The following is a 14,793-nucleotide window of genomic DNA, read 5'->3' on the forward strand; positions in this document are numbered from 1 at the left end:
TAACATAAAGAAAATAGTATGAAACTACAGCTCTCTGCTCTAAAAAAGAGAAAATAATAATAAAAAAACACCCTTCCTTTTATTCAATACTAATTACTACTCAAAATTCAGAAACAATTCTTACAAATGTTTTAACCAATTTACAGCAAACTGCAAAAGCATTAAGAATAAATACATCTTTGTAAGGGAGCAGTAACAAGGTGAAGTTATCAAGTAGGCAAGGCAATCACTAAGCTGAGCTGTGCATCTGAGTATTACAGTGAAATGGGTCACTAAGTCACAGTAAGAAACTGAATCAAAACAGTAACTATCATACACAGTTACGTGTAATCATACTCTGAAAGAACACTTGTGATAAGAACATACATATCAGTCTTGCGTACCATGCCCATACTGCGATTAGTCAAAAATCTTAGCCTGCTCTCCAGCAGAACTAGTAGTTTACCACAGCTGCTGTCAACAGCATACTGTTTAAGCCAATGCACATTCCCCCCTTGTTCATTTAACATTTTCCATTTTCAAAGCAGCTCAGGGCTAGCACTCAGATATTTTTAGTTATCTGTGTACAGGAAGACTAGCTGTGTTCTCAAAACATAGCCAAGTTTTTCCAACATAACTTCGCAAGCTTTCCATCATGTTAACCCAAAACACCTCCTCTTTGAATAACAAAATGCTATACAACTCTAAGCATAAGCACAAATCAACCTTCCCTAAGGAGAAAAAGAAAACTAATTCCTTTATAAACATGTCTTGAAGGTCACCTCAAATTTAACCTCTTCACTTCTATAGAATTCCTACTGAGCAGTGCATTACAATTACAGACATCAGTAAATGCCATTTCTTTCATTCACCAACTCCGAGAATCATTACTTTGCTAATGTGAACCCCAAACAATATTTTAACAGAACACCATCATCAGTACAACCACATTCCTAGATTTTGGCAGACTGATCCTTGATTTCAGATGATTTATAACACAAAGACCAAGAACCTCTATCAGCACATGCAGGGTAGCAGCATTGGCACTAGATGCTCTCCCACCATATGATCAGGGGTTTTGACTCCCATAGCTCCTAGTAGGAGTGGTATTTTTTGATTGTACTGCTGTATTTGCAGTGTAAGAGCTGTTTCTGAATGGAAATTAAAATCTAAAAGTTGTGCAGATAATACGGAGACAGATTAGTCTTCTAACATGGATAGGGACTCAACTTCTAACCAGCTGCAATCGTGGTACAGAGGTGCAGTGCTTGAAACACAGTTTAAAAGATCTTCTGTTTAGGGAAAATAAGAGTGAAAACAACCAGTGCAGACCTCTATAAAAATATAACAAATTGTTATCTATATGAAATGGCCATGTTCATGGCAGATCTAAGACTCTTCCTGAAAACTCAGGCCAAAAACTTTAGGGAAAGAACCAGAAAGTAAGTCAACATAGTGATTTTAGATGCAGTGCTAAAGGGAGTTTAGAGTTTATCTGGAGATATTTGCAGTAACACATTTTTAAAAGACCACACCTAACCAGAAAGTCTCATCTTCCTTATAAATAGGCACTAAAGTCAAAATTGTCCAAGATTAGATTGAGTATTTAACCCTTCTCTCAAAAATACTGACAAGTAGTAAGCTGAAAACGTACACTGTACTGTTCCAAATTCTTCTCCTTGTTTGCCTCTGTATCCTCTAAATCCTTGTGTATAGCTGCAATCTGCCGCTTCTTGTCATTGATGGCTTGATCTAAAGACTTCAATTCTTTCTTTATCCACTTATCCCTTTCTTCTTTGGAAGTAAACTGGCTTCCTCGACCTTGTTTTGCATAAAGATCTGTTCTTTCCTGTGTAGCCTGTGCAAGTCTATTTTGAGAAGGAAAAGACATGTTATATTATAAAGAACTCCTGAATTTATTAAGAGCAAGCATTAAGAATTACCATAAGAATTTTTAAAAAGAGTCAAATCAAGCTTTAAAATTTAAGCACTTCACAAAACAAAAAATTCAACTAGAGCCCACAAAAGTGGTTAAGCTTAGAAATTAATTTCACCAAATACTGTTCCCTCCCAACAATGAAGGAGGCTTTTTACAGACCATCTGTAAGTACATATAGCTACCCCATTCTCAAGCAACAAGTACAATTCAGAATTGCACATATGAATAGTATTGATAGTAGCCTGTTTTGGTTTTTTTATTTGTTTGTTGTTTGGTTTTGTTTTTGTTTTTTTTTTTTTTTTTTTAAAGTAGTGCTTAGACTCCCCATTATAGAATGCTACAGACCTAGCAATTCCCCTCTCTTCTTTTTCTTTTACACTGTTGAATTTCGGCTCCGTTTCTGCTAATTCTTTCTGCTTCTCCTCAATTTTTTCAAGAAGCTTTTGCCTCTCTTTTAACAGTCTTTTCTGAAAGTCAAACAAAGCAGTATTTAAAGTTAGGTAGTATCAGGAACTGCATTAGGGTAAATAAAGGATCGTAACACAGGAGTCTACATTTACATCCTCTGGATGCACACTGAAGACATCCCAAAAAACTAAGGTATCTGTCTGGCAAACCTAAGAAAATAATGAAATGCCACAGTCCAAATACCAAAACTTCAATGTATAATACCTTGTGCCTGTGACATTTTAAGACTTCACCATTGTTACATACCCTTTGTTCACTGTTGCCAGCTAATTCATCCTGCAGGTCTTTAGCCTTCAACTCTAATTTAGTCCTCTGTTTAATCTGTTCCTGTCTTTCAGCACTTAGCTGTTCTTTCTCTTCTTTCATTGCAGAAATCTTTGTCTTCAGTTCTCGAACTTGTCGTTCTATTTCCTGTGCAAATTTTAGTATATTAAACACTGCATGCACATTTCACATATCAAAACTCACAAGATCATTATTATGTAAAACAAGATATACTGAAAAGTGTGAAAAACTTCTCCCCTTTGGTAAAATACCATTTAACACCGTTTCAGGAACACCCCCACCCCTCCCAACCCCACCCCTTCACCCCCCACCCCGAAGAAAACAAAACCACAAAGCAAACCACACCTCTGGAGAAAAGTGTTTTTACCTCCATTTTATCTCTAGCATCTTGCTGTGCATCTCTCAGCTGCCTGGATTTCTCTCCACTTGTCTCTCGTTTGGCAGAAAGCTGTACAGAAATATCACCAATAGCTTAAGTAGCAAGATTCTGGTTTAGCAATAGCTCCAGAAAGAAAATAATTTGTTAAATTAGTTAAGAACATTGACAGATTCTAACAAGCAATGCAAAAAGATGTTGGCAAGAAGCAAATCAACAGCTCGTGTTATATTTTACATTAGCCAAGCCAAGAAGATAGTTACCTCATCAAGCTTAGCTCGAGTTTCATTAAGCTCCTGATTATAAATGGTGTATTCTAATGCTCTCCTCATTTTATCCCACTTCTGGTACTGAGCCAGCTCCTCTTTCTCCTCTTCTAGGGTATGCAGTCGCTCTTCAATGTATTTCAACAACTCATTGATCTTCTCTCGCTTGCCCTCTTTAGGAAAGATGACAAGATTCAAGTTCAGTTAAACGCTGGAATATATTCCTACACCTTTAAAGCTACTGACTCTCCAGTGATTAACTATTTGTCAAGTTTTGAAATGTGAAAAGGAGAACCCATATCTGGAAGTTCCCCAAAGAAACACCCTAACAGCAGAACTGTTGATACTAGTTATGTAAGGCAACATAAGCATGTACTCTCTTGGCTCACACACTTAAAATAATTTTAGACTATACTACATAAACTTTAGTGTTTGCATAGCAGTAGGTATTCTGATTTTTGGATCATTGGCAGCTAACATTACTCGTGTTTTGAACCATACAAATATCCCTATTAGCCTAGCTAAACTTTTATTACTAAAAGCACACATGAAGTCACTTATTAAACCTTTTTGAGATATTTAAAATTCAAGGAAACAATGACATGCTCTGTATTATTTAACATACCACACATAAAATCTATCTAGTAATTAGCTTTACTCAAAAAGCCATAAACCTTCAGAGTTGACAGAATTATTGTGGCATAAAATATTAATTTCTTAAAATATTTTTACCTGTTTCTTTCATTAGTGAAATACTCTCTTCTTTACGTTCATCGTACACTCTGGTACCCGCTACTTCTCTTAGTAGCTTCAGTCTTTGAGAGTCAGGAGCTGTGGCCATCTGGTTGATCTGAAAATTCAAGATCTACAATTTCAATGCCTGCTCTGGATGCACAGCTAACCACAACAGAGCAAAGATCACCCTTTTTTTGATGTTCCTGCTTGCCAGAGGTTTTGCAGGAAGATTCAGATGCCTAGTATACACCATACTGCTTTCCTTTTGAGACAATTACTTTAGGATGGCAAGTATTCCGCTTGTAATGAATTTTGTTGGTTTTCAAATGCTACCTGTTATTGCTAAAACTCAAGACAGTAGTGTTATGTAAACTGAAGAAATCACTACCTGCTCAAAATTATGTTTAGAGAAATTCAAGCTTGAGCTTTTAAGTTCTGGTGCTAAACCAAATAGTTTAAATGCCTCCATAAAACCACACCAAAATGTAGGGGTTATAAATCTTAGAAAAATTCAGTTCATGAAACACTCATTAACCCAACTTTAAATCAGTCATACAATCAAACCCAACTTTCCTTCAACAGAATTTCAGTGGTTGCATCCTTTTATAAGGAGCTAACTGTTTCTAATTTGTATTATATGAAAACCAGTATGTGTATTTTGGCTGTAAGTCACATACACCAATCCCCACTACAAAACACAAGTGACTTTCCAGCTGAAGTTGTTTCTTCCAAATACACACGTTCAGATGTATAGGAAAATTTACCTTGATACACATTTGAGACTGTATTGCTGGGTCAGCATTTCTGCCATCCAGTGCACCTCAAGTCTCCTGCATTCCCCTTTTAAGTATGTGGTTCAGTAATCTTTTGGATCGTTATCAGTATCTCCATGGTGTCCCACCCTGTGAGCCATTACAGGTAATGTGCCCTTTGTCTCCAGATCTAGGTGTCCTTTGAAAGCTCTGGTAAGTATGCTTGGGTCTTGAAGACCAGTTAATGCAGGCCATGCAGTGAGCTCTCTCCTTGCTGTGTGTTCATTTTTGGTGCTTCCACACATTTCCATTCATCCTCCATTGACAGTATTTTTAGCCTCATAAAATGCCTTAAAATTAATTTACTGCCTCATCTTAAACCCCAGAAATCTATGAATTTACACTGAAATGGTCATAAGATTAAAGTCTTCTTTGTTTTTAAGTATACAGAAAAGCGTGTTATTGCACGAAAAAAAAAATTTCTAGGTATTAACATTACACACATTAAAACGTTTTTCTTAAAACAGACATAAACTATTAAAATAGTACTATTTCCAAAGAAACAACTACAAGAACTGTTTCAAACTAAAATGGATTTAGGTTTTGATTTACTTCTGCAATAACTGAACCAAAATTGAACCAAGTTTGTTATCCATAAAACATGATACTCTTGATAATCATTTCCTCCACTTTGTGAAAAAGAATCTTACCTTTCCTTGTTTGACAATATAGTAGGGATTACTGCGAGAAAATCCAGCACTTTCAAGAAGATTCATTACATCATTTTTCCTGAAATGTTATTGTGCATCTATTAAAAACACTTACAGTAGAAGTGACAGCTGTAAAAATTCAGTCAAGTATTACAACTATACATGACATACTATAATCACCATGTACAATGCATGCTCTGTTTGAAGAGACTTCTTTATTTGATAATAGCTAATTCTAAAAGGAAGTGAGAGAATAAAAATGGAAAATATCTAAAATACTGTAGTGGTGGAAAGAGATTAAGAAAGAAGCACCTCAAAGCAAAGAGGATGCAAATACAGGTAAAGATATCACAATGAAGGATATGAAACAATTTAAAGTCTGGCAACTCTTCTATTTTAAAAAGCCCTGAAAGAAATACTATGTAAGCAGTTAAACATCACATTAACGAGTGGATTAAACTGCAAATTCAAAGCCTGATGCCTATTGCACAAGGATTGATGTCCTTGCTGTCAAACTACCACTACTCAGCATTACACGATTTATTTCAGACTAGAGATTTTTACAGAAATATTACTATTCTAATTCAGCTAAGGAAAAGAAGTACCTACGTCACCATTTTCTTGTCTAAGAAATATTGGTCCTTCTTGGCTCCAATGACTCTGCGAAGTGAGACTTCCTCTTTATCAATCTTAAGAAAAGAAAACCCAGTAAATCTAACTGCTTGTAGTAGGTATGCATAACTAATCCAGAATGTTTATGGCACTTTTTACCAGAACTGACTCAAAAGCAGTTACTGTACTGAAAACTTCAATAATACTGAGATTATCAGAGTCTGAAATAATCATCTATTTCTGAAGTAGTGTATTCAACTTACCGGTAACCTGTTGTCTGAATTGTCAAAAATAATTTCCACAAACGCTGAAATAACACGAGGACCTGTACCTTCCTAAGAAAGGAGATATTTTGGTTACATTATTTCCACCTTAGAAGTATTTTGAGCTCATTCACCTCCCCTTTTCCCTATCAATCCCACTTCCCCCTTCCTTCCAAAGATCTGCGAGTCAAAAGCATCTATGTTAGATCCATTACATGTATTTTTATTTCTGAAAATCTTTGATATACATTCACCAGTGTGCATTATCAGCATAATGTATTACTTTGTCATAAATTTCCTTTTGTCAAAGGGAAACAAAAGATGTTTAAGGATGCTTTTAAAATTACTGGCTTAGAATATCCACAGCCCAGTGGTTTACCTTTTTTGTGGTAACATTCAAACGCATTAGCTTATTCTTTACTATTGTTGTTATACACCTTCACTTACATGTAACAAAGCCAGTCTTTGCTCTGGGCGAAGATGACTGAACTCATCACTGAGGACAAACTGAATCGCTGTAATAAAATAGTAATGAACAGAAGATTTATCGTTTCCTTTAGGGAGATATCCAGCAATTTCTTTAACCCAAAACATACTGTTTTACTGTTGTATAGTACAATCACGCCATTGCTAATACCTTACAATTTTTCTTCATTAAAAAGCATTAATCTGCTGGATCTTTATCACTCAACCTGCTGTACAGAATATCTCTGCAGAAGTCTCACTGTCACCACCTTACTACTTCACCACATAAGGATTAACAATGCTGCACAAGTAAGATTCATGAGCTTTCTTCTACAAATACACAGCACACATGCTAAGTTAAAAATACTGCTAAAATACTTAACACTTGACAATTTTATAAAGACTATCACAAAGGCCACTAACACTTTTGACTAGCATCTTTGCTCCTCCATTGATGTTCCCACTAAACAAAATGTCCCTCATAACCGTATGTTAAAACACTGTATAAGCTGTGCCATACTGCTATGGAAGCACCTTAGAACTTATGCACTAAAAATGTCTGAAGCAACTACAAATACACAATCAGCTTTCAAGGTGGGTGACTTTTAGAGTCAGTTTCCTACTTAAATGGCAAAAAAAAATTTACAGTCTTAGAAGGCCCTTAGTAAGAAAAGACGAATACTAGGGAAAAACCTGAAGGTGACTATTAAACAAGTGCATTGCAATCTGTCTTTCATCCATGCCAAGTAATTACCCATCTGCCACTCCTTACTGAGGAGGAATATTTGGTAAATCAACTTCTGCAAAAAACAAACAGAGAAACCTAGTATTATCAGCATCCCCATGCCATTATAATAAGAAATCCATGCTCACCATAAAAAAAGTTGCTTTTTCCAGATCCATTTCTTCCCACTGAAAATTGAAACACAAAGTATAATCTCAGGTTGACATAAGTTAACAATGCAATGTACATTAAATGTTGAATATAAATATTCAAGAACAGAACCCAAATATAACACAGCCAAACAAAATCTCAAGGGGATGAGGCAACTTCACAGGTGGATCACTTAATCATTGTCTGAGAACAAGAGGGCAGTCCTTCCCCCACCCAAACACATTACAATGACTTACAAACTCCAATATTATTCCACAATGAGAGTAATGGTTAAACCAATCCTACTTATACCCACCCTTTATCTTTTTAATACTGATCTCCTAGTGGGATAAGAACAGAGGACCTAAATCAAATTCTTCTGTCCCATCATCAATTTTTTTATACTTAACCAAAAGAAATCACATGCTTGTACATTCAAGTTGACGGTATGAACTTCAGGCACAATTTGAACTTTCTAATACTCCACTTGCTAATTCAGCAATGTTTTGTTTTAAAATGACTGGGAAAAGTACTATTTCTATTTAAAAAATAAAGGTATGAGAACACAGTACTATGCTAACACACAGTAATCTCAGTGTTTATTCTGATGCAATTCAGCAAGGCTCTTATCTTTAAGATCAGCACCTACTGCATTGATTTCAAAACTGCTTGCCTTCCAGCAGCAATGAACATCCCAGGCCTTTTATTCCTTCCTGCCTACATGCCCTCCAGATTCCCCCCATGCCGCAAACTACTTGGGATTGCTATGAAGTATTTAAAAAGGCAAAAAATAGTGAAGCTAGGTTGTGGTTTGGTTTTTGGTTTTTGTTTGGTTTGGTTTTTTTTTTAAAAAACAAACAAAAAAAAAACAAAAAAAAAACAAAAAAAAAAAAAACAAAAAAAAAACACCAAAAAAACTAATACCTGGATAAAGTTTTAGCTCCTGCTGAAGTAACATTACATAGTAGAACATGCTATTCAAGTCATACGCACATTTTTCCCATTCTCACAGTAAATCCTGGCTACTACCTTCTTATGTCCAAAATTGACTGTTTTCTGTTGGGTCAGCAGCCTCAATGTTGCTGCACAATCACTAAAATCAATGCAAATTAAAAGGCAGGGCCAGGCATCCACGGGCAAAAATAAGAAGAGGAGTGAGACTGGTGGGAAACAACATGCTGTTGGATTAGGTGTTCTTTGTAAAACTACACTTTGAAACTTGTATTATACTTCTTGACAGCCCACATTCCAGAAACTCATTCCTCCAAAGCTGGAAGAAAGTGGATCATCTTCTCTGCAGCAGTTTATAGTAGCTAGTGTGCTTACTTATTTAAAAATGATAAACACACAAAAATAAAAAAGAATCCCATAGAAATTCTCTGCTGCTGTTCCTGCAAGGACAGTCTTTAAAGGGGATCTGAGCATATGAAGGCATTTACAGACCTCATCCTATTTCTGAATTCTTGGACATATTACTGTCACAGTAAAACTTTGCTCTAAGTGGAATATACCTTGTGAAACATTACAGACAAGTGTAAAGAAGTTTCTGAAACGGAAAATATAGTCAAATGTAGGTAGAATATTAAAAACTATAAAGAACTAATGTAAACATCATCTTTAGTAACCATGCAACTCTAGTTAGTGTTAAAAGAAAAGTATCAGGACTTACCAATGACATTGTGTTTCGAGCTGAATGGGTCCACAATGGTTTGGTCCCTGTAGCTTCGAAAGCCCTGAATGATTACCTAATGAGAAGAGTGAGTTATTTTAACAAAGCTCTCTCTGTTCTTGAGTAGTTTCTGTACTATTAGATTTTACAGAATATATCGATTATAATATACTTGATTTCCCCTGCCCTTCCCACACACACTTCAGTCTTCCAGCTCAAGATCAGAAACTTCTATAACTTGTCCCTCACCTAAGTATCACTTTAGGGACATATTTTTTCCCCCCACAAGACACGCTGGTACTTATCTAGGCCAAAGCACATTGAACAAGAGTTCTGAGAGTCTTTCTGTAACAAACTACACAAAAAATATATATTTGAATAAAATATTACATACAGGAAAGAAAACCACAATATAACAAGCACTTATCCTAGTAGGGCCAGATTTATACTTAATTTTTATAATGAAGTCTACATACAGCATAAGAATAATATTTTCAAATTCTCCAAGTAAAGCAATTAGACTGCAAGAAGTATACTAGACTCTACCTATTTTACAAACAATAGTCTTACTTTATTTTACTGTGCAACCTAATGGGAAAAGTTAAAAAAAAAAAAAAAAAGGCAAGCTATCTTGGCTCTAATGAATTCGCTTCCTAAATAGACAAATACAAACTGACACGACTAACTTCAGGAGCTACACAGCAAACAATCTAGAAGCACCATGTCAAATTTCAACTACTCCATTTCAGTAGTGATCTGATGTTTGCCCTACCAAGTAACACACCAGGTAGAGTGTGACAGTATCCTCATCTTTCAGTTCTGCCTAGCAATGAAATCAAGACAACTTCCAGCAGGTACATTCCAACATTAAGTAACCTTTTCCAAGCATTAAAGCCATGCTGAAAGACTACACAGCAGCTTTTCTCTGCTCAGCATGACATCAGAAAGACAGCAGTCACCTGAAAAGTTCTGATGTTTGAAGATCTTTCAGCAAGAACACTTACAAAAGGACTAGAGTTGACATTTAATCGTTATGGACTTTGCCCAGCTGTTCTCCAACAAAAGCAAGATATTGTGAAAAGAACGCAAATGTTTCACCATGATAGCTATCATAAACTAAGACCTACTTGTTAGGAAGACAGCAAGACATCTTGCAAGATATTTCTCAATATTATTACTGCTGAAGTTCAGAATGTGCAATTATTTACACTGTTTAAATTGTAAGGTTTATGTTCCCATCACCATTTTTTATTTTTCTGAACATGTCATCCCTTCTCTAACATCTTCAAGGATTAAAATAGCCCACAGTCCAGAAGATGAGCACAGTATTTGGTATACGAGAAGCACATCCAAAACTTCAGCAAAAAGCCTAGAAGTAGCACTGTGATCATTAAAGCAAGCCTTTCCCCCCACTACAAAAGCTGCCTACATTAACTGTACACCTGAGCAAATCAAGGAAACCTTCAGAATGGCATTCATATTCTGTAATATTCTGGTAGCACACTATACAAACAGAGGGAAAAAATTTACTGTCCATAAAATTCACTAGACAAAAGATCAGGAGAAGGAAGTGCCCTGATTTATTCATGTCAAGTTCAGTCTTAAGTCTTTCTCTCATTATGTGGCAGTCCATTATCAAGGATTATCACAGAAAACTCCTCTTACCACCTGTTTGTACTAATGGATTAAAACCATCTCACTAAAACTGAATGGAAATGACATGTCAAACAGCAAATCAAATATTTAAGTTTATAAAAACTGAAATGAAATACAACTTAAAGGCATTAACTAACTTTTAGTCAGAAAACACTGAGTCATTCTCTTTCCAGGCACTATAGTCTCCTTGTCAAAACCTCTTTGCAAAATTATTTCCTTACTGGAATCTAAAGCTAAGAATATGGGTAGGCAGAAAATTACTAATCCTTGAACATCAAACATTAGATCTGAGCAACAGCAGCTATTCTGGAAAAGGAAGAGTCTTCCAATAATAACTTCCTCCAATGCTTTGCCTATCAAACCTTCTTTGGAACTGCAACTGTCTATACTCCCTCTCCACAGGAAAGACACAGTTTTCATTAAGTACCTGCACTGTATTCATATCTAAATCCAAAGTAACTGTATTGAGAGTAATTAAGGTTTTCAGAATTTAACAGATCAAACTACAGAAAGCAAGTTTAAGACAATGTGTTAACTGAAGACTACCCAGTCACTGTGGCTGTGAACACAGACCCCCATCTCCCATAAGAAAACAGTGTGCTTCATTTGCCAGAGTAATACAGCAAGTCACAGTAACAGCAAGCTCTGCCTCAGTACCAGTGGCTTTCAAACAAAAAAAACATGAACAGCAAGTCTTATTCAGGTCTTGCCACCAACTCTAGGCCACAGCAACTATATTCACTCTGATTTTGAAAAATAAATAAAATTTTTAAAAGCCCCCAACATTGTAAACAATGCTGCTTCCCAATTCACCAGATTTAAAAAAAAAAAAAAAAAAAAAAAACAACCAAACCACCAAAAAAACAACCACCTAAAAATGTGGTCTTCAGTATTTCTACAGTTTACCTATAATATTCTAAAACCATCCAGACTAGAATCTACTTTATTCTTATAAGAACCAGAGAGCCTCTACAAAAAGGTAAAAACAACCAATTATTATTACTTGGGTATTACTACAAAAGCACAAACTTTTACAACCCACACATTCTGGCAGCAGGAGAGTATGATACAGGCAGACTTTGAACATCACTTTCCCCCCTCCTCAAAGTTTTTTCCTAGATGGTTTCTCACTTCATCCACCCAACATACTTTGAAACCTCATAACTTCTTTATTGCTTCTTATACCCTCATATTAAGACTTAATTTTTATCTTCAAACTCCAGGAATAATTTCTGGGCAGCAACAAAATAAGCGATACTGATGGAACCAAATTCACCCTCATCCATTTTATTCTCAAATTCACATATTGTTACGCTTTCTTCTGTAGCCCTTAGCACATTATTGGTTATTGACCACCTAAATTTCTTTTCCCAGCTGAAACTCATTTCCCCTGTTCTGACTTAATTTGGACTTCTTACTCTGTTTCTGTATGTCTTCACTACTGTTTACTTTTGTGCAGTACAAATCTGGAAAATGAGAATTCTTATTCAAAGACTCTAAAGCAATGTGTGCACCTGCAATGATAGAGTGATTTACTAAAACACGATTGTGAGAAACGATCAACGACTCAGACAGGATTCACTGTGAAGCACTTTTTAGTATGTTCTTGCAAGACCAGGCGTCCCACCAAGTGGACGGCCCTAGCAGCCATCGTGCAATGTTTTTTATATCCCTTTCTCCCGACGGCAAGTTCCCTCCCCTGATTCCTCACTGGCTGAGTACCACAGGGCGTATAGATATCCCAAACTGCCCACCGACACCCCCCCTCATGTATGTGTTCATAGGTCGCATGTTAATGGCAATGGACCCTAGCTCTCTCCAGGGCGGAGATGTTAATATGCATGAGGTCATCACGCAAGCGTACTAAGATGAAAAGTTCGAAAGTTTAGGTTCCCCAAGCCTTTCGGTATCTCCATCCACTTAAAACTAGTTCCAATCACCAGGTCATCACAGGTGACAAAAAGACCACTTATCTCCTGCCGTAAGCTAGGGACTTAAGCGGCTGTGAATCACTCTCGTTATTCTTACCAGGTTTGTCATGCAAAAACATTCTTTCCCTTACACAGTCAAAACGCATTTGAAACACCCCCTAATCAGCCAAATAGTCGATAAAAAACTGATTTTTTATGTAAAACATGCACTTTAAAACACTGTAAAGTATTCTTCTTGATAAAGATAACCGTAGGCTGTCAGAAAGCCACGTTAATTTTGAGTCCACTGAGAATCTTAGCAGGCTTTATGTGAATGCTCATAGGTAGTAGTACGAAAGCAGTCATAAAAAAAAAAATCAACCATACTATGCAATATGACTGCAGAAATATACTACAGGTGTTACATTAATGACCTCCACAATCTTAAAAACTGTTTGGAACAGGTCCATACAAGGGCCTTATTTTTAACTGAAGATTAGCTGCAGATTGCTTGTCAAGGATGAAGTATAATAGTCCATGCCCGGGGGCCTAAAACATCACCCCAATACAAACAATAACTCTTGTTTCTCCCGGGTGAAGGGCCAGACAAAAGCAGTTTGAATTGAAACCCCAAGTACAGTCACATTTCCCCACTGAACCCACATGCAGCTATATAAAAAAGTAAAAAAGAAGAGAACGCGCAACTTTAACAGCTGAAAGATGCCGCCTAACAGCTGAGGAGACCCCTTTGTCTGTGTACGAGCCCCGCGTGGATACGAGTTGGGCCAGGAGGGGCCGGAGCATCAGGGCCGCCCCTTCCAAAGGGTCCCCACATAGCCCGCAAACAAGTCCCGGGTCCAAGAAGGCCTCCCCACAACATCGAGACCTGCAATGAATGAAACCAGCCACGGGAACCGGGGGAGGAAAGGCACCCGTCAGCCTACACGGCGGACTTGCTCTGCGGCGGGGAAGCTTCCCCTCAGCAAGGGCCGCGGTCGCTCGCCCTCCCGGGGGAGCGGCGAACCAGGCAAAGGCCCCGGGACCCGCCGCCACCAGCCAGCGGGGCCTCTTGCTGCGGGCCGGGACCCGGCTCTGCCGCTCATCCGGAGACTGAAAAGCCTCCAGCACCGGGCCGGGACAGGGCTGAGCGTGGCGGGCCAAGCCGACCAGGCCAGGCCCAGGCCGCACCGCACAAGGCGGGCGGCTCGGACCCCACCGGCTTACCTGCTTGATGTACATGTCTGCGGAGGATGAGGGAGGCGCCTGCCCTGGTGCCTCCTGCTGTCACTCAGCCCGCCCTCACTGTCTCCTCCCGGCACGAATGCTCGGCGCGACCCCGGGTCTCCGCCGCCGCCTCCTCCCGCCCCTTCAAGCCCCCCCAGACTTCCCACCACAGGGCCCCGCTCACCCCTCACGCAAACAAAATGGCGGCGGAGCCACCCCCTATCCCGTCCCGGCGCAAACCATTCGGCACCAGGCGGAGGGGGAGGTACGAATCAGAGAGGGCGGCTCTGCTCCGCCGGAGAAGGGACACCACAAGGAACAATAGGGAGTCCCCTTTCTCTCAGCTGCTCAAGTGCCTCACTAGCCTTCTTGAATGTTCTCTGAAGCGGAGAAGGCGGGTGGTGCTGTCTCCCCTCGCAGTAGGGGTCCCCCCAGGGAGTTGGGAAAAGTGGTTTCTCCCCTTGAGGGGCGGATTGGGCGCCAAAGGCAAGTGTGAGCGGAGCGGGGGGAAACGGCGGGGTGGGTGGGGGCGCGGCCGCGCGCCTGCAGGGGGCGCTGCAGGCCCGGGGGGGGATTTTTTTTTTTTATTTTTTAATCGATTTAAAATGGA

At 38.5% G+C, this 14,793-nt stretch overlaps 1 protein-coding gene across 1 annotated transcript in view; it reads right to left on the reverse strand.

Moving 5' to 3' along the window:
* Positions 1-14,336, reverse strand: part of SMC3 (structural maintenance of chromosomes 3) — a 30,103-nt gene extending 15,767 nt beyond the window's left edge. The window contains exons 1-13 of the mRNA XM_032988551.2: positions 14,184-14,336; positions 9,394-9,469; positions 7,724-7,762; positions 6,833-6,900; positions 6,386-6,457; positions 6,120-6,199; positions 5,511-5,589; positions 4,046-4,163; positions 3,311-3,486; positions 3,039-3,119; positions 2,633-2,797; positions 2,264-2,385; positions 1,634-1,847 (exon numbers count right to left, since the gene is read on the reverse strand). Coding sequence (XP_032844442.1) covers positions 1,634-1,847; positions 2,264-2,385; positions 2,633-2,797; positions 3,039-3,119; positions 3,311-3,486; positions 4,046-4,163; positions 5,511-5,589; positions 6,120-6,199; positions 6,386-6,457; positions 6,833-6,900; positions 7,724-7,762; positions 9,394-9,469; positions 14,184-14,198 — 1,305 coding nt within the window. The 5' untranslated portion in view covers positions 14,199-14,336. The remainder of the gene's footprint in view (positions 1-1,633; positions 1,848-2,263; positions 2,386-2,632; positions 2,798-3,038; positions 3,120-3,310; positions 3,487-4,045; positions 4,164-5,510; positions 5,590-6,119; positions 6,200-6,385; positions 6,458-6,832; positions 6,901-7,723; positions 7,763-9,393; positions 9,470-14,183) is intronic.
* Between the last annotated feature and the right edge of the window lie 457 nt (positions 14,337-14,793).

This window comes from Tyto alba, unplaced genomic scaffold (assembly GCF_018691265.1).
Source record: "Tyto alba isolate M040663 unplaced genomic scaffold, T.alba_DEE_v4.0 Super-Scaffold_1, whole genome shotgun sequence".
Taxonomy (NCBI): Eukaryota; Metazoa; Chordata; class Aves; order Strigiformes; family Tytonidae; genus Tyto; species Tyto alba.